Source organism: Cannabis sativa, chromosome 9 (genome assembly GCF_029168945.1).
Source record: "Cannabis sativa cultivar Pink pepper isolate KNU-18-1 chromosome 9, ASM2916894v1, whole genome shotgun sequence".
Lineage (NCBI taxonomy): Eukaryota > Viridiplantae > Streptophyta > Magnoliopsida > Rosales > Cannabaceae > Cannabis > Cannabis sativa.
In genome coordinates, this window is record NC_083609.1 from 15,817,203 (window position 1) to 15,844,635 (window position 27,433).

Consider the following 27,433-nt stretch of genomic DNA (forward strand, 5'->3'; position numbering starts at 1 on the left):
TCTGCTATTTTTTTACAAAAATACTGTCCAGGCGGTATTTTTTATTTTTTTACCGTGTTTTTTTATAAACTTCATACTGCAGTATACTGTGTTAAGTTTTCACTGGTGTTCTTTTGGTGTTTTACTAGTGTTCTGCTGTTGTTTTGAGTTGTTCTGGTTTGTGTTTTACTGGTATTTTATAAAAACACAGTATTTTTGAAAAAAATTCTATGTAACAGTATTTTTATAAAAGTTCACCCGAATTCAATTATTTTTATAAGTTTCCTATATGTATCCCTTTGTTACTCATAATGAGAATAAAACCCCACTGTTTCCGATTTCAAAAAGTAGATATCTTGAAATAAATAGAAAATGATACTGTTTTCCATAATTAAAACATTTATAGGATAACATTTACACAGAAAAAAATTATTTAAATTATAGTACGTAATTGCACGTATTTAAGTTGATTTTTTAATATATTTAAGGGATTATTTCACAAATACATAAAAACAATAAAAAAAAATTACAAAAAATACAGTTTCACTAAATTTTAAATATTTTTACGATTTTTTTTATTTTATTTACAGAAAATACGGTATTTTTATGTTATATTTTTGTTAATTTGTTATTGATTTTTTTATTATTTTTTGTTGTTGTTTTGATGTTATTTTGATGTTACTTTTATTTAGTTTTGTTTTCATGTTGTTTATATGAAAAATCGTAAAAATATATAAAAAAAAATTATTAAACGTAAAAATATAATTTAATAAAAAAAATAGTACCTTATGTAATTATCATATATTTAAGGGTAAATACTATTTTAGACCCTCTGTTTTACAAAAGTTACTAATTGGACCCTGTGTTTTGTTAAATGACAAAATAGACCCTGTATTTTCTAAAATAGTACAAATAGGACCCCGAATTAATTTTTTGTCAAAATAAATTTTAATTATAATCCGATCTAAAAGTGTTATGACAAAACTGTTTACATTTTTTTGTATCTGTTCGTATTAAGCATTGTCTTCAAGTTGGTTGTATTAAAAAAAAGTTGTCAAAAATTAAGCTTAGGGTCCTATTTTTACTATTTTAGAAAATACATGGTCCATTTTATCATTTAACACAATACAGGGTCCAATCTGTAACTTTTACAAAACACAGATCTAAAATGGTATTTATCCTATATTTAAAGTATAGTTAGATTAACTTTTAATTTTTCCGTATTGCAACTTTCAATTATATTTTTATAAAGTTACACTTAATCATCGTTAAACGATTAAAATAGTTGGCAGTTAAAAGTTAATGAAATATATATTTGATATTTAGAAACTACTTAAAGCTAAATTTTAAGTATAAGTTAGCTATCATATTTATATATTTAAAGTTAAAGATGTCTAAAATATAATGTAAAAAGAATAAAATGTGACTAACATACTTAATATATATATATAAAGATATATATATTTTGGTAATTTAGTCAGTTTTATTTTTACAACAATAAGGCAAAGCCGAGTAAATTGAAATCTATATATTACAAACTGTAAGAATTATATCTTTTACTACGACATGTATATCATTAGAAGGTTTTTATCTCATGAAACTGAATTTCTACTATGTCAAATCCCATACACAACAACAGAAATAACACTCAATGGATGAGCTTCTTTAAATCAGCCCCTTTGTAGGGCAGGCCACACAACAAAGCAATTTCTTCTATGATTTTCCCTACTGCAAGTAAAGAATAATATGATGGTACTCTTCAGTTACATTTTCACAAAGAAGACAAGTAGAATCCGGGAATCTACCAAATCTTGATAATCTGTCTCTAGTTGGGAGTCTATCACGCAGAGCCAGCCAAATGATTACTCTATGCTTCGGGACAATAATTCTATCCCTAATCATGGCATACTTCAATCTCTTCATTATTCCCTGCTGCATTAGTGTATATAAACCAGAGAGAAAAATCAAGCTTCAAAAACTCTGTTTGAGAAAAAATTGTCTTTATCTTATCTTTCATTTTTGCACTATTTCCCCCCAATACCAGCTAACATCAAGTGGAACCTTTCCACCAATCAACTTGCTTTATATAAACATAGTTGATCACTTAACCCAAATGTTATTTTCGGTCTTAGTGATTGCCCACACATATTTCTTATGGCACAAGAATTCCATAAAAGTAATATCTTTAAAGCCAAGACCACTTCTTTTTTATCAGGACAAATTTCAGACCAAGCAAACATGCCCCGGACCATTTTACATCTCACTGCCCTTCCAAAGAAAAGCACAAAAAAATTTTATTTATCTTTTGAATAAACTTTCTTATGGAGGATAATTATTTAGGACTAATAAAAGTTTATTGTGAGATTTAATCAATACAGTCCTATGCACATAGGATAAATTCCTACCGCTCCAAATTCTGATACGCTTAACCATTCTATCAACTAAGCAATCACAATCTCCCTTAGAAATCTTTTTAGAAGATATCTTCATGTCAAGATACTTAAACGGCAATAAGCTCTTCTGGTGATCAGAAACAGTTACAATTTTATCTGAAAAATAAGAATCCGTATATAAATCACATAGCACTAAACCCCAAAGAGTTGGAGAACATATTTAATATTTTCAAAATATTTTTATTATATACAATCTTTTTCTTTAGCTATAATATATTTAATCAGTATAACAAAACATAGTGTTAGGAGTAACAAAGTCTCGTTGTAAATAAGCCAGTTAGGGGTGAATCGAGGTTTTTTCAATTAAAAATCTTGTTTTTATTGTATTAAATTTTTTTAGTGGCTCAAATACTTAGTATTTTTAAAATATATATTATTTTTACTTATTTTAACTTTTCAATTAAAAAAAATTATTGTATTTATTTTCAAATTTGAAATGGTTTTTTTTTTTCATTGAATTGGTATATTTATCTTTAAATTAAAATATTGGATGTAATAACTATCAAAGTATAAAGTATAAGATATTTCTACAATGCACCCTTAATATCGGTCTACTGATGTATTTTTATTTGTTTTGACATCTGAGAGAATTGTTTAGTCTAATTTCTAATTTTACGGTCATCTACATTATAGTTATTTAAAACATTTTAAAATTTTTTAAGAGATTCGAAAAAATTTAATACGTCGAAATATGGTTCAAACAGTCTGTTGCATACTAGACTCTATTATTTTATACACATATAAAATATACTGTTTGAACTCTATTTTCAGCGTGTTAAATTTTTTAAAATTTTTCAAAATTCTGTAGGATATCCCAGTTAAAGAACTACTACATAGATGACCATCAAAAAAATTACACTAAAGTATAATATATATTAAGTATTTTACAAATATATATATTTTTTATTAAATATAGCTATCTAACGAATTGCTTTAACTATTTTTTATATAATTTTTAGATTAAAGTTTAAAATTGGCACTATTACATTAATTAATTAATTATTATTTTTAAATAAAATTATAATTATTATTGATGAAAAAAAAAACAAACTAAGTGGAGAATCGAACCCAACACCTTAAAAAAATTAATTTTAAATATTTAAATTTAATTTAAAAATCAATTTTTATATAAATTTTAATTTAAATTGAATTAAACATAAATTTAATTAATTAATAATATTTTATAAAAAAATTATTAGTTCTTTTTTTATTATTATATTTATTAGTTATTTTTATAAAATATTTAAATTTATTTATTTTATTGTTGAATAAAATAAGTTAGATATATTTTCTTATAAATAATTTTAAAACTAAATTAAATTTTATATATTTAAAAAAATATAATTAAAATGTTTTATGTTTTATGTTTAATATTTATTATTATTATTTAAATTAATAATTAAGTAATAACAACTTTAATAAAGTCTAAATAAACATGTATCCACTTACCTAATTAACAAAAAAAATGCATTTTACTAATAGTTAATTAGTTTACATATACAAACACCCTTTAATGGAGTACTAATTTTATAAAGTTATTTATATCATTTTTGTAAAAAAATACACTAAAATAATAATTTTGTCTTTTTTTTCACAAAATATTATAGTTTATTTACATATAATGTGAATGACTGAAAGGACACATCCAATGTCATGCATGTATATGTATATATAGCATAATGTCAATCAGTGTATAGGTTTTCACTAATTCCCATTTGAAACCATTCAGTTGAAGTCATTGACAACGACTTTTTAATTGGTGGTAATTAAATGCCAACTTGAAAAGTTGAAAATGACAAGAAAATTAATTTGATCAGTTCTCAAAAACATATTAATTAAAACAACTGTGATGTTTTCTTCATTGTATTTGTTTAAATTATGAGATTAATAATCTCTTGAATAAATATTTACTCAGCAGACTATTAATAATATAAGGTACGTAGGAGTATTACTAGTAATTAATGTTAATTAGGGATATGATGTGACAAAAGTAGCTTATCGTTATACTGATCATGTACTTCTGTACTATACCACTAAACATAACGATCATATATATTTGAAGATTCATTAACTGGCTAATAGTATGGACCGATGATCAATAAATGCAATATATATAGATTTGTCCTATATATATTCTTTATCAACATATAAAATTTTACCTAATTTAATATTTCTAATAATATACTTTCATTTATCAACGTATAAAATTTTACTTGTGTTTTGAAACATATAAAATTTTACTTTATTATAATACTATATGTGCGCCTTAGTATACATAAGTATAATATTATGACTGATAATTAGATAAGAGGACTATCTAAAGATAATCCATTGTTAATTACAATGAATATATATATAAATATGTATATGTAGTACACAAGGAGATATAAAGACTAATAAACAATTACGTACATAAGTAGATTTCAATATCAGAAGCATAATCTCTTGCTCAGGGTTTGCGTATATATATATTTTATATAAATATATATAACTTGACTATATATTGTACCCCGGCCGCTTAGGTAATAAAAAGAAAAACTAACCATACTCCTTCCCTTGCAACTATAAATATATTATATAGTTAATTAAGATAATGATAATATAATTTATTATAGGTAATTAAGATCAGTAGTAGCCCAATCGAAGCTCCAAGTCCAAGTTGTTGTTGCTGCCTATTTTTATTGGTGGCTGATGATGATCACCAAGAACACCAATCTCCAAGTCCAGTCTCACAGTAGTACTACTACTAGTACTATTAGCAGTGGTCTCCACCTGCACCTGCTGCTGCTTCTTCAAATTGTTATTATTATTATTATTATTATAGAACATAATCATGTTTTTCTCAACAAAACATTCATTTATTATTCCTGATGATGATGAAGATGATCTGACGTAATCCCCATGAACAGACTCTTTGTTGTCCATCATTTTCGCTAAATCTGATGACGAGCCTTTGGTAGCAGCCAAGATAAGATGATGAGGATACTGACCAGCATGATCGTAATGAGCCAATAATGGCTGCTTCCACTTGTTGGATTTTGGATCATTAGCAGCACCAAAAGACTTATAGGGTGAATAACACAAGGATGAATTAATAGATGCAGTGTTATAAGGAATCAACGGTGGGAGCCTACTGCTGACCATGCTTGAAATAGTTGATGATGAAGAAAAGGTTGGATTAGGGCTAGGGTTAGGGTTAGTGTTAGGGTTGTGACTTATAAACATGGCAGTAGTAGTAGTATTAGCAGTAGGAGGAAGAGTTGCAGTCATGATACTATACTGACCAGTACTTATTGGAGGAGACTGTCTGAGCCTAGCCCGGTCTTTCCTGTGAACGTTCATGTGGCCGCCAAGAGCTTGAGCGGATCTGAATTCCCTTTTGCAGAAGCTACATGTGTAAGATCTTGGAGGCCATGAAAAACCATTCATCATGTTATAGTTCTCTTCTTCTTCCTCATCATCATCATCATCATTATCTTTATCTTTATCTTCACCGTCTTCTTCTTCTTCTTCTTCTTCTTGATTATAGTTGTTGAGTTTCCACGATGGCGAGGAGCTACTGTAGTGATGAATATCTGTAACTTTCGGCTTAATGTTCTTGATCATCATCGTGTGGTTGTGGCTGTGTTTTGGATCTGATGATCTGATTGTGTGATCAAGGGATGATCCGGCATTACTACTCCTATCTTTCATCCTTTTGTTGTTGTTCAAACTTTTCCTCTCCATTATAACGATATGTATATGTATTTATATGGAGACGAGAAAAGCTGATCGATCTAATAATGAAAGAAACTAGATCTGATCAAGAAAGTTTGAAGATATATATATATATATATATACATATATTGATAAGAGAAGGGAAAACGATGACTATTGTGATTAATTAAGGTGAGACTGACTGACCAGAGAAAAAAGTATTTAAATAATATTGATGATGATGATAATTGAGAGTGATGGGCAGCTTATTTGAGTTAATTTTTTTTTTTTTTAATTAAGGCAGCTTTGAGTAGTTGTTATAGAAAGAGAGATATGTATAGTAGTAGTAGCTAGGAGTGTTTAAATAAGTAAAGAATTAATAAAGGGCCATATATATGCATATATATATTCATACATTTTGTAAACTAGAGCCTGAAATTAATATATATCCCATTGGAGGGGTATCTCCAAAAATTGTCTTAAGGGATGTTTGGTCACCACTTACTATACATTTATAGAACTACCCTTGACCCTGCAATCTGATATAACTACTAAAATTTCCTATTAAACTAGCAAAAACAAAAAAAAAAACAAACCCTTTCAGTTTTCTTCTTTTATTATTTGTTTCTACGTCTTATTATTATTATATACGTAGTTTTCTAGCACAATATTACATTGAATAATTATAAAGAAGATCGAGTCAAAGAACATAATATTTGTTAGTCTTTTTTTTATTATTTTTTTATGCTATATATACACACACCCTAATTGTTTAATTTGATCGATACTAATCCAAATATATAGGTATATGTATATATAAATCATGCATATTGGTTCATGGGATATAATTAATTTAATTCATATATAACTTCATTAATTGTATTTATATATATCTTGGTGAGCGAACCTACATTGTGTACTTTATAATATTACATTTCACATACCATTGAGCTATGATACTCATTATATATATTCTGATAATAATACCAATAATAATTAAAGCAAGTTCATTTTACCAGCAGAGAACAGAAGGTACATAGTACTAGAGCCAAAGATTTAAATGCATTTGCCAGTTGAGTATTTATATAAAGGGAACTGAAACAGTCAAATTCTGATCCAAACAAACACGCATCACTAATAATAATTTTCCGTTGGTACACAGAAAAATTCTTAGTTTAAGACTTGTTTGTCTTTATAATATAGACAAAGTGCATGTACTATGCCAATAGCTGCATATAAATAGTACTATAATTATTTGTTCTCATGTATATATATATCATATCAATTCACCCCCTTAATTATAAAAATAAATAAATATATATATGAATTAAAACCAGTAGTATATCTGGTGGCCTAGATAGAGATAGATAGTAGATATTTATACCTAACCAATTTGTTAAAAAGAAAAACTATTCAATGGTTATGATGTGAATTATGTCGTTTCATACACTACTTGTTTTGGTTAACTTATGTCGTTCAACCTAAACCTCAACTTCTTTCGGTTACAAAATAGTAAGGGTATAGTTATTGATGATCTCTGCGTATAGCTTTGAGATCATCAATAAACTTCTTTTCACCGATTGTATTAAAATGAAAATGAAAAAAGAAAAAAGCTAATCAATAGATTTCGTTTCCATTTTGTGGCAAAAAAATGAGGAAAAGTTTGATCAGAAAATCTACATTGACAAAAGATCCTACCCAACAATACATGTAGATAGATATATTTTATATATATAAAAATGTAGTTAATTGTATGAGTAGATTTAGTGAAAGACTAAAAGCCAATGAGATGAGTCCAGGGCATAGCATACCATATATGGTTGTGGTTTTATAAGGTTCTACGGCCAAAGTTGAAGGTTTTACCCGCAGTGTAAGACGGTGCCGTTTCTTCTACTCATTGTTTTATTTGAAGATCATTTTGGCCAGTACTATCATATAAATATATATACATATTTATGTATTATTTGCTTGTCAAATAGTCTGAACTTAGCTATAGCTTTTGCTTTAGTAATAATTATAATAAGGCCATTGGTTTGGTTTTTATTTAGCTAATAATTATTACCAGATTTTTTATGGAGGAAGAGGACAGAGTCAAGAAGAAGTAATATTATGTCGTACCTATATACACAAAATGTAATGAGAACAAGCTAGGGTTTGCAATTACTTTGGCTGTAGTAGTCTCATCGGTATTTTGAATACTTTCAATTTAATATTTAATATTGTTATATGTATATATATTTATATATTGTGTGTGGGGCATATTAACAAACACATTGTTTGCATGAGCACAGAGACACAGTAAATTTGAAGCTAAACTCCTGGAGGACATTTAGTGGGAAACTGTGACAGAAGTAAAAGGAGCTTGGTGGTGTGTTTTTATTGATGCTAAAAGGACTGGTCGGTCAGATATGTATTATTATCACTCCCCTACTTTAATCTCTCTTAAATTCTTGATGGGTTTTTATAAAACACAAATCCTATGGGAACCTGTAAGGCTTTTTTATCAAACCGCTCAAATCACTCCTAGCGCACCACATTGCAAAAAAAAAAAAGAAAATATATATAATTTGAAATTTTTTACAATGATATCAAAGTTTAAATTTTTTATAATTAAATTGCGCGGTAAGGTACGATTTGCGATTTTAAATTATTAATATGCGGTTTATATCCCACTGTATATTATAAAGATACCAATTTTTATATTTATTTAGGTCTAATATGTAAAAGCCCAGCCCAAATTCAACTAATTATTGTATTGTTGAAATTTAAACTTTTTGTCATATTTATTTTCAAGCTTTATAGTATTTTTGACAGGTGTTGCTTAAGCTTTGTTGTATTTGTGATAGTTTAATTATTTAGTGATAGTCCAAACTGTAGAAACCGCACTGCACCACACCATTTTTTGCAGTGTGATTTCTGCAGTTTTTTTAGTTTCGTGGTGCAGGTGCGGTTCGGAAAATTGGAAAAACTGTATATGCAGATTGGTTTGAAAAAAATAGTCAAAACTACATCACCCGCACCGCGAACAGCCCTACTCACAACTGACAAATTGCTATTGACCTAATTTAATATTAGGTCTCATATTTTTTAATTTAATAAATAATAGAGAAAACTGCTAACTATTCAAAACGCGCCACATCAGTATAGCGTTAGACACCTTAATTTTTTATTTATATATGTGTAATGAGTTTTTTTAAAAAAACTAATTATTGAATAAAATAGCTAAGGAAAATATAATTCAAAAAGAAATGTATATGTATATGAAAAGGACACTCTGAGTTTTTACGTTGTTGGGGCGTTAACGAGTCTTAGTCCACAAGTCAGTATTATTACAAAGTTTGTTAGAAAAGCCTAAGGGATTACAGTAAGGTATGAGCGTTCTATCATTTGCTTGAGCAAGTAAGTTAAGAATTTTTCCCTCCCTTTGCGTGAAGGATTCAGTGAGCATTTATAGTGTTATAGAGATCATACTAGTTACCCTTTTTCCTCTAATGGGGAGTTTACAAATAATACTGATAGGTTAGTTTTAGGTACATTTTGCAAAGTGTTTTAATGTGTTTTAATTGATTATATTTATTTTATGCAAAATTACGCTTGTTTCTACTTGTTTCAGGTTTATTAGATGGTAAAATTCATAATATGAATTGAAAATGATAAAAAAAAAACATGTTAAATAAGATGAATTATCATAGAATTTAGAGTTCTAGGATATAAGTGGTGAAAGATTATAAGTTTTGGATGCTCAACACGCTCTGTTGTGATCGAAAATCAAGTGTCAGCTTCAAGCAAATTTTTGACTATAATTCATTCACTTTGAGGAAAAATGTTGTGAATAAAAGTTCTAGATCACTCTTTTATCTTTTTAAAACATCTTGAATCGTCTAATTTTAAGCAATATTGAAAGAGTTATGGCCAAAGTATTATCAGTTGTCGTACTAGAAAGACCCCTGCCAAAAATTGAGCTTCAAGCCGCGGCACTACAAGGTAGTGTCACGATCTGCCTATTTTAAATGATGAAAATTAGGGTTTTAGCCCTACTAGAAGGTTATATAATGGACCATTTTGATACCTTTTAAAATAACAACTATTAGGGACGAAAATTGAAGCAGAAAGTGGTTCAGAGGACTTTTATCAATATTTCTTAAACGAGTTCTTTTGTTATGTTCTTATTTAGTTGTTATCAAATGTTTACAATGATTGTGAGTAGCTAGACTCTTTATTAGGATGTTAATGGAGATTGTTTGACACTTTATTTTAGTTTTAATATGATTTAGTTCTTACCTAATTTTCCATGTGTATCTATTTTATTTGTACTTAATTATTTTTAATTGCCTAATCACCAATTAAATATTTTATGATTTCAATACAAAATTTAAAAAGTGAGTATTGATTATGCTATAGAGAAATAGACATAGATTTTGATATAGGATGAGAGTACTTATATGGTTTTGTTTTTATAAAATCAGTGAGTATGTATACATTCCACTTCAAACCATTACAATGCACAACACCTAAAAAATAGGCCTGAATATTTACAACTTTTCAAACCAATATATATATATATATAAATCTTGGAAACTTTTTTAAGTAAAACTCCCCTAATTCTAAACTTTACATCCACCTTAATCTTTTTACACATTACATCTGTTGTATTCACTTTTAGATTCCAAAGAGCTTCATTTCTATATATCCATAGCTGATAAACTTTTGCCGCAAGTGTAGTAGCATACACTTGTCTTCTAAACCTACTTCCTCTTTAAGTTAGCTTCTTCATTAGGCCATTCAAGGAAGTATTCTTAACTCCCCAGTCATTTTATTACTTTTAAACAAGCCACACTCACATGACAATTGAAAAACAAGTATTCTTTAGTTTCTCTATTTGATTCACATATAAAACAGTCTTCATCTTGCACCATATTGAATCTAAATAATTGATCTTTTAGCCTCAAATGGTCAATAACAGAAAGCCATAGAATATTCCTGTGTTTCAAAATTGAGAGTCTATTCCAAACTCCTCCTTGCCATGGTTGCTTTTGAAGAGGAGGGCATAGAGGTTCAATAACGTCTTTGATTCGGTAGCATTGATTGGAGTAATTAACAGTGGTAGCCATTGCCTTGAATTTCTCTTTTACCTTCACCCCTTGTTTCTAATACCAGCTACTTGTTGTTGGCATCAGATAATTTCTCCAACGTTTTTGATCTACGTTCATGACATTAACCCATTTGACCCATAAAGAGTCTTGTTTTGTTGCAATTTCCCAAACATATTTTCCAATCCATGCTTCATTCCATTCTTGAATTCTTCTGAATCCCAAACCCCATATTGATTTTGGTCTATTTATTTCATCCCAAGCCACAAGCCCAGGTCCGTTTGCCTTAGCTAAACCTTTCTAGAGAAAACTTTTACAGACTGCATTCACTCTCTGGAGGACTTTCTTTGCAATAATCATCAGTTGAGCCCAATAAAAATGTAAAGACATAAGCACTAAATTGACTAACATTGCTCGTCCTGGATATGAAAGATTCCTTAAGCTCCGTACTCTAATTCTTTGAACCATCTATTCCAGAATAACCTCACATTTAGTAGCAAGAATTGTTTGGAATTTATACCCTAAATAAAACTTATTTCAATATAATATGATTTGTTATCAATAAAATATTAGAAATCATTTTTGTTTAGATGTAGTCTTCATGTTTATGGTTTGATATACAATTTATGTTAAATCCAGAACATATAGTTTTTCACAATTACAGTGATGTCAATACAGTGGATGATAATTGTGATTATATGCTTCAAAAGATAATGTCTCATGATTCATCAGTGCGCTGGATTTACACTGATGTGATAGTCAGTGATAAAGTATACTTACACCTTGGATAAGTGTTATGTTCTTTCCAGGACATTGGAAAAGTATGCTAGTATCGGATGTATGGAGTATACATTGGAGTAATGGGACCGATATTAATTTTGGTAAAGATATTATAATCTTACCGTTGTATCTTTCTAATTTAATATCACTAGTTGATCTTAGATCAAAAGATCTTAATCCTGACATGGTTAGGTTCGATCTCAAAAGTGTTACTTGTGTTTTTAGAGTTGTTAGTTAAAGCCTACCATTTTTCTCGGGTCACACGTACATCTTGGGAACATAATAGTACAATTGAGTGTGAGCGCTAATTATAGATACGAAATCTATAGTTTCTATCTGGACATACAATTGAAATGATGATTTCCTTCGAGCTTGGATTAATATAGATAAATGGAAGAGCTCTTATTTCAGTGATTATATTAGTTTACTAAAATATCATTTATAGGAAGCTGAGTGTTTTAAGGATAAAATCCATTAAGGGGTGAAAAGATAAATTTGTCCCTACTCGATGTAAATCATCTATAGAGGATCTTTGATTATTGGGATTAGAATGATAGATAATTTCATAGCGTATCTATATCGTGGAACATATAGAACGTTCTATATAATTGAGAGTGTAATTATATATCACACGTTCTACTATGATATATCATGCAACCTTTCACATCATTTTCCAAGCTTCGTTCCCATCATTTGGAAGTTCTCCAGTGTTGAGATAAGCTGCTATGGGTGTCATCCAGTTTGGTGTTGTGTTTATCATTTTGACTTCTTCCGCACTCTTTATGCTAGGTTCTTCTAAGAACTGGATCAGGACTAGGTTGGCCTTATGTGTTACTGTGTTGCTTGCAAGCATGGCAAGGCGTCAACAATTGTATTTTCTTCTCTTATCAGCACGGTTCTTACAACATATTTGGTGACAGCCAGGTATATTCCTAATTCTTCTCCATCTATGGGTTTTGAGAGTATAGGAGGCTTGGCAAGTTGTCTTTTTAATTCTTGGAAAGAGTTCTCGCATTTCTCCGTCCATTCAAACTTTTTATTACCTTGAAGGATGTTGAAAAAAAGAACACACTTGTCTATTAATTTTGAAATGAATCTGCTGAGTGCGACTATCCGACCAGTTAAGCTTAGGACTTCCTTTGTCTTTGTTGGCGATTTCATATCCATTAGGGCTTGCATTTTCTCTAGATTAGCTTCTATTCCTCGAGCATTGAAAATAAACCCAAGAAACTTACCCGAGCTAACCCCAAAGGAACACTTTAAGGGATTAAGTTTCATGTTGTATTTTCTGAGAATTTTGAAGTGTTCATCCAAGTCCTCTATGTGCCCCCCAACCTTCCTGGATTTGATGAGCATATCATTCATATATACCTCCATATTTCCTCGAATATGGTCTTCAAACATTTTGTTTACTAGTCTTTGGTAAGTAACTTCAACATTCTTCAAATTGAACGACATTACTTTGTAACTGTACAGACTCATATCTGTTCAAAAACTTGTATGTTCTTGGTCTGGTAGATGCATTTTGATTTAATTATACCCCGAATAGGCGTCCATAAAGCTTAGGATTTCATATCTTGCTATTGCATCCATGAGCTGATCAATTCTTGGAAGTGGAAAACACTCCTTGGGACACACCTTATTGAGGTAGGTGAAATCAATACATATACTCTCCATTTTTTGTTTGTCTTGGGCACTAGTACGAGGTTAGCCACCCAAGCCAGGTAGAAAGCTTCAATGATGAACTTGTTTGCGTGTAGTCTTTTTATCTCTTCTTTCAGTACTTGCGCCCGTTCTTTGTCCGGTACGCTTTTCTTTTGTGTGATGGGACGAAAGTTTGGGTCAATGTTTAGGGCGTGAGAAATCACAATGGGTTGAATACTGACCATATCCTCATGTGACCAGGCAAAAATGTTCATGTTTTCTCTTAGAAATTTTATCAAAACTAATTTTATTTCGAGCAACAAACCCTTACCAATTTAGAGTTTCCTAGTTGGGATAATAGGGTCAATTTCCACCTCTTCCAGCTCTTCAATTGGCCCAATATTTGTGTTTGTCTCCCCAAGTCAGGGTTCCATGTCTTCATCCCCGCCTTGGGCAACTTCCTATTGGGCAATGCTCTTTTCCTTGCCTGAACTCTGGTCAGAGGTATTTTCCTTCTTAACTTTAGTTAGAGCAATGTTGTAGCATTCCCATGCAATTCTTTGGTTTCCTTTGAGACACCCCACCTCTCTTTTTGTTAGGAACTTGACGTACAAATGTATGTAACAACTTTTAAGTCATATAGGGACGACCGACCTAACATGAAATTAAAGGCTGAAGGGACATCAATTATCAAGAATTGCCCCATTATAGTTATGCTCCTCGAAGCTTGTCCAACAATGAGAGGTAGGCAGATTTGTCCCAGAGGTGAAACGCTTTAGCCAGAGAAACCATATACAAGCTGGGTGCAGGGTATCAAGTCTTTAAGATGGAGTCCCATTTTCTTATAAGTTGTCTTGAATAGGATGTTCGAGGAAGCTTTATTATCTACAATAGTCCGTGCCACTGTCTTATTTTTAATTTGCACTAACACGACCAGGGGGTCGTTGTGTGGGAAGTGGATGTGGCTGGCATCTGCTTCAGTGAATGTTATCGCATGTTCCACTACCCGCGGTACTTTTGCTTTTCTTTCTTCCATGACCAAGAATGTTTCGTTTTATTCATACTGCAAGGCTCGCGCATACTTTTCTCAAACTTTGCCCAAATCTCCAGCAAGATATGGACCCCCAATAATGACCTATAAATGCCCGTTCACTGATGGAGGCATCAATTGGTTTTGATTATTGTCTGCTTGGGTGGCCTTTTGATTTTGGTCAGCCTTGACAGACTTCTGTAAATGCGGGTTATTCTTCCTGATCCAAAACTCAATTTCTCGCTTCAAATTATTACACTTGTTTGTGTTGTGGCCATAGTCCGCATGAAAATGGCAGAACTTAGATGTATCTCTCTTACTTACATCCTTTTTCATGGGAGATGGTTTCTTGTACGGCACCATAGACTGAGTTGTCGCGTAGATTGTCTCTAGGTCGTCTGTTAGGACTGAGAAGGCTGTAATTTTGAGGCATTTTCCTTAGGGTGCTGCTCAGCATTGCCAGTGAATTTTCCCTTCTTTCCATCACCCTACCTGTTGTCATTGTTAGACCTCTTCCCATTTGAATTTGAGCTACTGGGGTATTGTGGATTATGGACGGATGTTCCTACAGAAGAGGCACGTTGCTGGTGTTTCTTTTGTCCAACAGTATCGACATGCCGAACAACTTCATTGAGCTTTATGAACCCATTTGCTCGATCTAAAAAATTCAGCCATTGACCCCACCGTAAGCCTTTTAATGTCCTTCCACGAATCTTTGAGTGGTTGAATGCCCCCAATATTGCGGCAAACCTTCCTTCTTCAGTCAACCCCTTAACATATGTAGCTTCGATCATAAACCTGCTAATATAAGCTCTGAGGGGTTCTCCTGGCATTTGCTTTACTTCGACCAGGTGTTCATGGTGTGAGGGAAAATGACGAAAGGAGGAAAACTATGCATGGAACTCTCATAGGAAGGAATTCCATGAATTAAACCTTCGTGGAGGCAATATGAAGTACCATTGTTGGGCGACCTCTGCGAGTGTGGCACGAAAGATTCTGCAATGAATATCACCTCTTACCCCTTCCAAGTCCATCTTCATCTCAAAATACTTCAGATGTGATAAATGATCTTCTTTTCCGGTATACATTTTCTAGGTTGGCATTTTGAACTTTTAGAGTAGCTCAAGGACTTCAATCTCAGGGGAGAAGGGTGATCTGCGTGCCCATTCGAGTTCGAGATCAGTGAGTTTTGGGCCGTTCAGGCCTTGTACCGTATTTTTATGTTGATCCAGTTGTGTTTGCACAAATGGATGAACTTGTTCGGTTTGTTAACCAGCCTGTGTCACATTGAGATCTCTTTGAACTAGAACTTGGGCTCAAATACCTAGTTGGACAGTTGGTGGAATGTATTGTTCATCCAGACTCCTTCTGCCATTTAGGTCGGTCCTGAGGTCATGTGCGACACCCAACCTACCAAACACTGAGGTACTAGGTGGCCTTGGTGTCTGACTTGTTTGGCTGGTAGGTTGGCTAGAAATTTCAGTAGTGGTGAAGTTGGTGTGTATAACTCCTCCCAAAGGACAATCTAGCAGGATCTAACAGTCTACCATTTGGCCCACATGTTGGACCTGTGGCCTTGGATTGGATGGCTAACCACTGTGAGTTTGTGTGGTATGCCCAGTTGCATACCATTCTGATCTGCCCATGCGAATACTGGACGCAGTTGCTGGTTGTTGATCGGTGACTTGGTAGGCCTGCCTTATTAGTACGATGGCCTCCCTGGTACGATCATCAATGGCTGTTTGTTGAGCGCTTAGAATTTCCATCTCCCAGTCCCTCAATTCTATAAATTGACGTCTTTGTTTGTCAAACGCATGATTTATGGCTACACAGAAATCCTCCAAATCATGGTGCAAAGCATTAGTATGGCCTTGCATGAGCCCAAGGGCTGCTCAGAGGTTCTGGATTTAGTATTTTCTCCAACTAGCCTTTGATTATTAGTGGTAGATGGGACCTCAGTGATGGAAGTGGATTGATCGGCTGCCGAACTGTTGTTTCCAATCTCTTGTACGCTTGTTGTGATCCCAGCCAGAGGGAAAGTCACTCCATGGCCTACAGTAGGAGGTTACGTATTGACCTGCTTGGGGTTTGTCCCTAGTGGTTCTCTCGTATTTTCAAGAGTTTGCACGTTAGGATTTATCACCATCGGGTCACCTTGATCAGCAAGGCTTCTACGGGTTTATACAACCATCTTGTTTATCCTGTCAAAACTTAAGACAAAGAACTTGAGTTCAACTCTCAATGAAAGCACCAAAATGTTGACCGCTTCTAGCCAATGATAGTGAGTCAAATAATAACGCGTTTCAACATATTAATAAAGAACAAAAATAGTAAGGTAAAGTGAACACCAGATTTTAAAGAGGTTTGACCCCGTAAGTCTGGTAATAGCCTACTTCCCTTGTATTGTATTGACTTAAGAGAATGAGCAAAGTGTTCTTTTTCTTGAAAGCTCTTACAATTGATCTCTGAGTAACTCTCATAGATCATTATTTTCTCTGTAAAGTATATTTCTGTAGCAATTTTCTCTTCCCCTTTCATAGTGAGGCTAAGTCACTATTTATAGGGACTTAATGCAATAGGGATGGCATGTATTTTGCACTACAATATAATCGTCTAAGTCACGGAATCAAAGGCATGTACCACGTCACTTTTTGGGGGATAAATTTCCTATTCTCCTTCCTCTTGTTTATTTTATAGTGGGATAAACCACAAGTTAGGTAATTGTCCATGTCTGCATAGTCTTACAATATAAAATACAATTTTTGAGACATGCATGGATCTTTTCATACTTCAATTTTATGGAATTTAAAGTCTTTTTCATTTCATATGTAGATTCTGTGAAACAGTTGTCAAATGAAAAGATATCTTTAAAAGTAGCTATAAATTGAGTAAAAGATTTATTGCTCACTCTATTTTTTACTTTGATGTTGTAAAACTTTATTATTGTTGCTAATTTTAGTTTTTTACAACCATCGAACAAGATTTTATCTGCATCACTTAGAAAATTATCGAATCTTTCAAGATCATTAAGAAATTTCTCATGTGCTTCATCAAGCAAGTCCATTGGATGATCATCGAAATTATTATCTTCAATATCATCTACTCCCACTTCCCTAATAAATATGGATCATCAGCTAAATGTTTGCCATGCCAATACTAAGTAGTATAACTTCTATTGAAACTTGTTAAATGCACATAATCCTTAATCATCGTAACGTTTTCTTTGATCTATTATAATAATCTACACAAGGACAATAAATACATTCAGAATTTCTAGAATTCGTTAGGAAAAACTCTGTAAATGCATCGAAACCTACTTGAAATCCCAGTGTTTCTCTCTCCTCACGCATCCACGATTTATCTATAACAAAAATCTTAACAAAAAAAATCTCACTATTTAGTAACTAATTATAACTAGTTACTACTTACATAATGTAACTAACTAACATTCTCACATCTATTTAATATTTATATATTACTTTAATTCTTATTTTAGTTTAGATCATGTAATTATATTACTCATTTCAAATATTGACATGATAACTAATAACTAATTGTAAATAGTTACTAGTTATATAAGTTGTAATTAAATAAGTAGTTTCTTACAACCAATTAGTAATTAATTAAGTATTTGTGTTATGTGTAAAACTTTTTCTTTAATATTTATGTATTTTTAGTAAAATTTATCATAATTCTACCGAAATTTTAGCAGTATAACGACTGTAATTGGATGTTCTAAAAAATTTTAAACATGCCAAAATCAACAAACAAAATAAATAAAACAATACACAATAACATTAACAATTAAAAAATTATCCACACTTCCGACCGCAGTACATGTATTCGCAAACCTACTTCACTACAGCTGAATATTTAAGATATTCAAACTCAACTAAGTATTGATAATTAATTAATAACAAAAAATTAGTAAATGTATATATACTTGTAGCAAGCTAAAATTCGATTGACACCAAATTAAATTAGCTCGCAACCTATAATGAAATATGACAAAATTAAAATTTTAATTATTTAGCAACTTACTAGTTATATCATTTATGAGTAACTAGTTACTAGTTAGTAAAAAATATAAAAATACATAAATAGGAACCAAAAAAAAAATTCAATAAATAAATTAAAAAATAAATAAAAGAGCTATTGTTTCTTATCTATTACTAAAAAAAGTTACATATATGTATAATAAATTATATCCTACACCAACAAAATTTTAAAAATTTAATTTTTAAACTAATTGATACTCAACTATCTTATTCTAATTCACAATACATATACAATACTTAGAATATATATAATACAATTACAATATTTTTATAAGTACAATACACAATATATATACACAAAATTCATAAAATATATACATATATTCAATAACACAAAATATATACATACATACTATATATTAAGGTTTAAATTTTTACTTTATAAGCGCAATACAATGTCCAATTCCGACAAAAATCTAGCCACTATCACCATACACAAATACATAATATTTAATAATATAGAAAAACTCCAAAAAAATATAAAAAATGAAAAATAAAGCAATGCACATTATTAAAATGAATAGAAATCATATTTATACCTTAATGGACGTTGAGATTTAATATTTTCTCTACTCAAATTAGTAGTCGGAGTTATAACCAACACATTATTTTTTTAACTTTGGTTTACATTGAAAACAGGGAAAAAATTGCAACCTTTTAGGTGTATAGGTTTAGGTATCGAAAATAGAAGATTTAAAAAAAAATAGGATGGTATAAAAATGGATATATGAGAATTATTAATTGTGGTTGGCTAGGGTTTTTGATGGTGTTTCTCTCTGGTTGTAGCTATTGATATTTTTTTTTTTTGATGAATCATGAATTATATTAGCACAAGAACATTTGATTACACCCAAATAGCACCCAAGGAGGGCCTATAATAAAGAACAACTATACATTGACAATGTATTTACAAACTTTGAAACCATTGTGTGTCTATCTTTGAAACTTTTTTTGGCCAAAACATATCAATTCTTAGTTTCAAGTTAGTTTTTAACTCATTGAGAAGGGCTGGGAGTGATTGCTCTTCTTTGGTCCATAGGACCTTGTTCCTCATGTGCCAAATGTTGTAAACCAGACCGACAACAGCAGCTTAAACTTCGTCTCCTTTGATTTTCCTAGCCATTTCATGATGTTGGGGAGGCTTGTATGCATTGTTCTCCACCCCAGGCCACCTCTTGACTTCCTGCAAGCAGTCTTTAACTTTCGGTCAATCAAAGAACAAATGCTCTAAAGTTTCAGCACTATCACAGCAAAGTATACAAGTTGTATCTGTGGTAATTTTCATTTTGCACAACCGATCTCTTATTTTGAGACGCTGATGCATTGCAAGCCAGAGAATGAAGCAATGTTTTGGAGCATTAAAACAACTCCAAACCTGCCTTGTCCATTGAATCTTTGGTGGAGTTTGCACCAGGATCTTGTACCCAGCTGTGATGTTGTATTACTGCACCATAATGGCCTGTGGACTTGCTTTAAATTGATCCTTGAGCCTCACTAAACACCTCCAATACCAGCTAGTTTGGCTTGGTGTTTCATAGGCCCACCAATCACCATCATGAAGATAGACACTATTAATCCATCTCATCCACAAACTATCTTCTTTGTTAGCAATAGCCCAAATGTACTTCCCCATTGCCGCTTTATTCCAAGAACCTATATCCTTGAATCCAATGCCCCCAACTGCTTTTGGTTGACATATAAATTCCCAAGGAATTACACCTGGCCCATGGTACTCAGCTTTGGCATTCCATAGAAAGTTCCTGCATATTGCTTCAATGTTGGTCACTACTTTTTTAGGCAAAATCTATACTTGACACCAATAAGAGTGAATGGCCATCAAGACTGAATTTATTAGAACCACTCTCCCCGCAAAGGAGAGATTTCTAGAACTCCACACTTTGATTCTTGCTGTCATTTTCTCAGCCAAGATCTCACAATCTTTCCTAGATATTCTTTTTGCACCAATTGGGACTCCCAGATAAGTGAAGGGCAGTGATTGGTGCTGAAAGCCAAATATTGCCATAATTCTCCTAACATGATCTTCAAGCATATTACATGTGTACATAGCAGATTTTGAAGCATTTGGATTCAATCCAGATGTCTCAGAGAATAGCTTGAGGCCTTGTAGTAAATAATAAACAATCCTGAAATCCCCATTGCAGAAAAGTAATACATCATCAGCAAAGGCTAGGTGATTTAGGGAGGTGGTTGCACATCTGTCATGGAAGTAGAAGTCTTCTTTGACTCCTATTCTCCCCATTATTCGAGTGACGTATTCCATCCCCAACACAAATAAAAAGGGAGACATCGGATCACCCTGTCTAAGACCTCTTTTTGACTCAAAATATCCATGTAAAGTACCATTAAACATCAGAGAAAACCGAGGAGTTCTCACACAGTTCATGACTAGTTTAATAAACTTAGATGGAAATAAGAGTCCGTGCACCATTTCTTCAAGAAAGTCCCATTCTATAGTGTCATATGCCTTCTGTAGATCTAACTTGATAATACAAGAAGGTTTATTATTCTTTCTACCATAATGTCTCAACAAATCCTGACAAATCATTATGTTATGCCCTATGAATCTCCCTTTAATAAAGCCTCCTTGGTTCATGGAGACAAAATTTGGGAGAATGAGTTTGACTCTAGAACACAAAAGCTTTGTTGCAATCTTATAAATAACATTGCAACAAGCTATTGGTCTAAAATCTTTAACTGTGTTAGGACATTTCATTTTAGAGACTAATGTCAAAATTGTAGCATTGATCTCTTTAAGAAGATTACCTGATTCAAGGAATGAAGTCACTGCCTGAAAAATGTCATCTCCCACTATCTCCCAGCAATCTTGGAAGAACAAGCTCGAAAAACCATCCAGTCCTGGAGCCTTGTTTCCAGGAATGTCAAAGAGGGCAGCTTTTACTTCTTCTTTAGTAAATTTCAACATCAAATCCTCAGCTTTCTGTGTGGACAAAACCGCACCTCTGCTCACAATCTTCTTTCTCATTGGTCTTCTGTTAGTCATACTTGTTCCCAGCAGCTCCTTGTAGTAATCAACAAAGGCTGATGAGATCAGATTAGGGTCAATGATCCTGGTTCCCTCCTGACTTTCTATGGAAAAAATCTGATTATGTCTTGCTCTTTGCTTGATGCTTGCATGAAAAAGTGCAGTGTTTAAGTCACCATTTTTTATCCAAGTGACCTTGGTCTTCTGCTGTAAAAAAGTTGAGTAATCCCGCTGCACCTGAATTAGCTTAGTTCTAGCAGCTAATTCTCTATCAATCTTCTCAAGATTGAGAGGGTCCTGCTGTAGCTGTTTTTGCAGACTTTATAAATCATCCTGAGCTCTCTGTACAGCCGTATGCATGTCTGAAAAATGTGCTTTGTTAATCTCTTTTAGGACCGGTTTAAGAGCTTTAAGCTTGGAGACCACTTGATACAACTTGGTCCCATAAACCCGTGAGTTCCACACATCTTGCAATTTATCTCTAAAGCTCGGGTAGCTACTCCACATTCTGAAATAACGAAACGACTTCCTCCCTTCTCTTAGGATACAAGGATAATACACTAGGAGAATGATCAAATGTCCCTTCACTCAAGAAATTAACCTCAATTGTTTGGTATTGATCTAGCCAAGCTTGATTAGCCATAGTTCTATCAATTTTGGAGCAAATTCTATCTTTCTCTTATTCTTTATTCGACCAAGTGAAAAAATTCCCAGTTGCCTTCACATCTTCCAAATGACACTGCTCAACACAATTCGCAAAGGCTATGTCCGGATAGTACTTGACTTTATGACCTATTCTCTCCTCCTTTGAAAGAATGTCATTAAAATCTCCCATTAAAAACCAGTTATCCTTTGTTGCTAAATCTGCCAAATCTTTCCAAAGCATCTCTCTACCTTTCTTTTCATTGAAAGCATAAATGATAGTAGCAAAGCTACTGAAGGTATGATCCATTGTAGAAATTTTTAAATGCATTAGTTGACTTGTACATTTAATGATATCAACAATGTATTTTACTGGGTTCCAAGCAATGACGATCCTTCCACCTCGATGCCAAGCTATATTTGTTGAAAAACACCATCCATCGAACACATCAAGGTACAAGGTCCCCAATTTGTGAACCTTGACCCTTCTGTCAAGGAACCCCACAAAACCAACACCCTGCGTATGAATAAATTGCTTGATTGCTCTTTGTTTTTGAGTGTTGTTGGCCCCTCGGACATTCCAACAAAGGAACAGGGTTTGATATTTCATGGTGATATTTCATGGTGAAGAAGTCGAAAAATGAAGAAGAAAGCTGAACCGGGTTTTTTTTATATAACCCTATGGCGTCAGTTTCAAATAACCGGCGCCATAGTATTATAAGGTGACAAGTGTCAAAAATTATTATGGGATTATTTATTTTCAAATAATTGACGCCATATGGCACACATGTCAAAAAAGTTTGACACCTGTATCGTTGGTTATTTTCAAATAATCAATGACATAGGGTGGTTTTTTTTTCCTCTTATAAAAAACCACTTCTAAATGATTTTAATGTACGAATTTATAAAATAATCGCCATTAATTGTTAATTTTCAATATATATGCATTTTTACATTCTTTAACTTTTTTTTTTATATAAAAATTGTAGAGAAAATCGCCTATAAAAAATTGTTTTGTACTAATGTTAACTTTATTAATTAGATTTAATCAATTAAATATTATATTATTAATCAAAAAAAATAATCTAGCTTTTTATTAATTAAAGAAAAGCAATAACAATTCTCTTTAATTATATAAATATATATAATACGACAAATCCTAGATTTGTTTTGACATAAATTTCTTTTTAAAATAAAATATATGTGGAATAAATAACTGCTCTGATTAAATTTTTGAACTAGTGAATTTCCTTTTGACTTTTATTGTCCAAGAGTTGTTTCATTATCAAAAACATAATAATAATTACTTCTATTCATAGTACTTTTTATATGATACCACTTAACTTTTGCTTTGATCGCTAACCCACATTAAATTATTCATGATTAAGTTAAATTTCTGATATATGATGAACAAATTCAATTAAAAATTCACAAAATAATTGAAGAAGAACGTACGCCTATATACATCATTCATGTACGTGTGGATTTTTTGTAGGGCAAGTTAATAGAATTTGAGATAAAATGAATATGGTGTTATCTCAAATTTAATTGGTATTGAGAGGAGTAGCATGTTCATCTTATATATCTTATTATCTCTGTATATATTAATAATGTGGGACTCTCTAACATTCCCTCAAGATGGTAGCTATTTTATTTTCTCACGATCTTAGACAACTTGATCATAAGCGGTTATTTTTTGGCTCGCTATCCCTCATCACAAGTGACTCTTTGTTCTATTCTTTGGATCAATATTTTTGGATCTTTAGTGGCTCTTTTCTTTTGGTTCACTATCTCCGAATCACAAGTGATTTTTTTAGCTCTTGGATCAGTTTTTTTTTTTTGAATTTTGGTGACTCTTTTCTGTTTGGCTCTACTTCGATCGGTTTTTTTTAGGTTGGACACTTGTTAGAGGTTTTTTTATTTGTTTTTGCACTATTAATATATATATATACTAGATGAAAGTTACGTGGCTTAGTTTTATTTAAGTTCTAGTGATTTTTGTTTAAAAATTCGGTAACTAATACGATATGTTTTATAAAAGTAAACTTATTAAAAATGTCATAATTGTGTATATAAACTTAGGATACACATTGTTATTAATAATAAAGAGTAAGTTTATCTCAATTTATTCATACTTATATAGTAATTATCCTTAACGTGATGAAATAATTTATAATAAACCATAACAACATATGACTTTTAATATTTACTCTTGGCGAAGAGAATTATTAGTTAAAGTTTCAATATAGTTAAAATTTCAACCTATAAATTTTCAATGAATACTAACCCTGAGGTACGACTTCTCAAGAGGCAATAATATTGAGTGATAATTATGGATCAATAGAGCCAAGCTTAAGTTTCAACTGCTCCATGATATAAACGTTTCGCATTAACTTTGCATCAGTTTTGCTAAGCTTCATGACAAGAAAATAAAACTTATAAGTGCATGTTTCTCAACTAATGAAAGCACATCAAAAATGAAAAACAACGACCTCTACTTGTATTTCTTCTTTGTGTCTTCGGGTTGAAGCTTCTATACAACTCTCACTCGGAGCAAATAGTCTTCACCAGATTCCAAATCACATAACTGAGATGTCAAACCAGAATATGTTTCCTCGTAGCCAAATTGATTGACATTTGGAGCTTCTAGTTCTTTTATAATGTTTAATAAAACATCTAATTCAAATCGAAAGGGAGATATCCAACTTAAGAACATTAACAGCACACTCTACATCCTCAAGGATCGAATTTGTACCTCTGCTGGTTCATTCAATTCTATAATAGAAGTAGTTGGTCTCTTCCTTACAGTCACTCTTGAAGTGATCCTTTTAAGATCTTGTTCTGCCAAAGTATCGACCATAGAACAATTTTAGAAAAAGATGCCACTGGGATGTACGTGCGAAGGTACAAATTTTTTAAACTATAAGCATGGTGTTGACAACGGCGAGTAAGGGTAGGGGTGATAGCGGCGAGAATGACGAGAACACTGATCACTACTTAAACTCGACGTTTGCGTCTCGATACGTACATGAGCCAGTCCCCAAATGGAGGATGCCTGAGAGAAGACTATACCCAAGGACGCTGCGCTCCAGTTCATAAACGATGAGCTCATGTTGGATGGTACTCCAAGGCTCAACTTGGCTTCCTTTGTCACTACTTGGATGGAGCCTGAGTGTGATAAACTCATCATGGCTTCCATTAACAAGAACTACGTCGATATGGATGAGTACCCTGCACCATAGAAATCTAGGTATATATCTTTCTTCATACTATTTATTCCTGATATTTTTATACTTGTTACAGAAACCGATCCTTAGAAAATAAATAGATAAACTTTAATGATCTGATTATGGTCGATACTTTAGCAGAACAAGATCTTTAAAGGATTACTTCTATTGCTCTGTTTTGATATATATATATATATAAAAATATATATATTTTGCTGAGTATATATCTTACAGTCATAGTCAATTTTAGGAGGGGATTTCAGAGAGAAGGTTAACGTCAACAAAGAAGATGGATAAGATATTGTGTGTGCGTGATTAATTTACAAATTTTGAAACAAAAAAGAACCGATTAAGCTATTCTTCAGGAGGTTTCAATTGAGAGGCTCACGTTATCACGTTACCGTATCACGTTACCGTTTCGTCTGTTTTCAAAATAATAAAAAAAGAATTGTTAAACCACCTTAGCCAAAAAAAATTGTTATTTTTAAATAGAAAACTTTTTTTTTTTTAAAAAATAAACTTTAAGAAAAAGTCACCCAATAATTTTTTATAGACAGAAAATTCTATTATATAACCACACTTTATATAGAATAGATATAACTTATAGCGAGCCGATTTGGTCATGCCGGACATGAAGGCAGAATCTGTGCCTTCCATAAATCTAAACTATATTTATCGATTTTGAACATGAAATTCTTAAAAAAAAATAATTCCAACAATTTATTTTAATATTGCTCATAAAAAAACATCTTATTCTAATATTTATTTCATATGTTGAACTCACTATATAAATCCACTAACAAAACTCATTACATAACTAGAAGAGGCAAACCACTCCAATAACTATCAAAAACATATATTTTTTTTAGAAAAATAACAAAATTATCTTATTAGTGCATAAATATTACTGAATATATCACTATTTTAATATGTATAGATGAAAGTATGCACACTTTCAATGATATTCCCATAAAATTTTTATCTGTTATGGTATCTAGGAGAATTTTTAGTTTTTTTTTTTTTCATGATCATGTACGTAATAATTATTTAGGACTACGTGTAAATTTTAGAATATTTTAAATAATTTACAATGCCGAAAATAACAATCAATTGCTTACTACGCATATAAAGAACACAGTCACTTGTGCAACAAAATACTTAAATTTTATTTTCAACATTGTATATTATTCAAAATTTTCTAAAAATTTACAGATGGTTCTAAATAATTACAACATACACGATTTGGAAAAAAAAACTTTTATATATGCTGAAATAAATAATAGGTCTACCAAAATATTCATTTTTAAGGAGATATATTGTAGACTTACGCTATATATGGAATAAAATAAACAAGGGAAAATATATAGCACACCCACTTAAAGGGGTGTTCCAATAGACCCTTTACCTAGTCTCTTTTAAGTATTTCTATGATCGTGTACATTGTAATTATTTAGGACCACCTACAAATTTTTAGAAAATTTTGAAGATTTAACAACGCCAAAAATAAAATATTAAATATTTTATTTCACGTATGACTATTTTTTCTTATACGTGTGGTAAACAACTGTTTAAACTTTATTTTTGTACTATAAACTATTCAGAATTTTCTAAAAATTTATAGGTGATCCTAAATAGCTACACCATACATGACATGAAAAATACACAAAAAAGCTCTCCTAAATGTCAAAATAAATAGGGGTGTCTATCGAAACAACCCTTTAGGGAGGTGTACAACACATTTTTCAAACGAGAGAATTAAGATCACTAGCTATGAATAAAACAGTCTGCAATATATTAAAGTAAGAAATTTTGATGAACGCTTTCTAGTAA

At 31.7% G+C, this 27,433-nt stretch overlaps 1 protein-coding gene across 1 annotated transcript; it reads right to left on the bottom strand.

Annotated features, from left to right (window-relative positions):
* Window positions 1–4,817: 4,817 nt before the first annotated feature.
* LOC115723168 (uncharacterized) lies at window positions 4,818–6,415 on the bottom strand. The gene has a single exon (XM_030652600.2). The coding sequence runs from the start codon at window positions 6,156–6,158 to the stop codon at window positions 5,058–5,060; it is 1,101 nt and encodes a 366-aa protein (XP_030508460.2). The 5' UTR covers window positions 6,159–6,415; the 3' UTR covers window positions 4,818–5,057.
* Window positions 6,416–27,433: the final 21,018 nt, after the last annotated feature.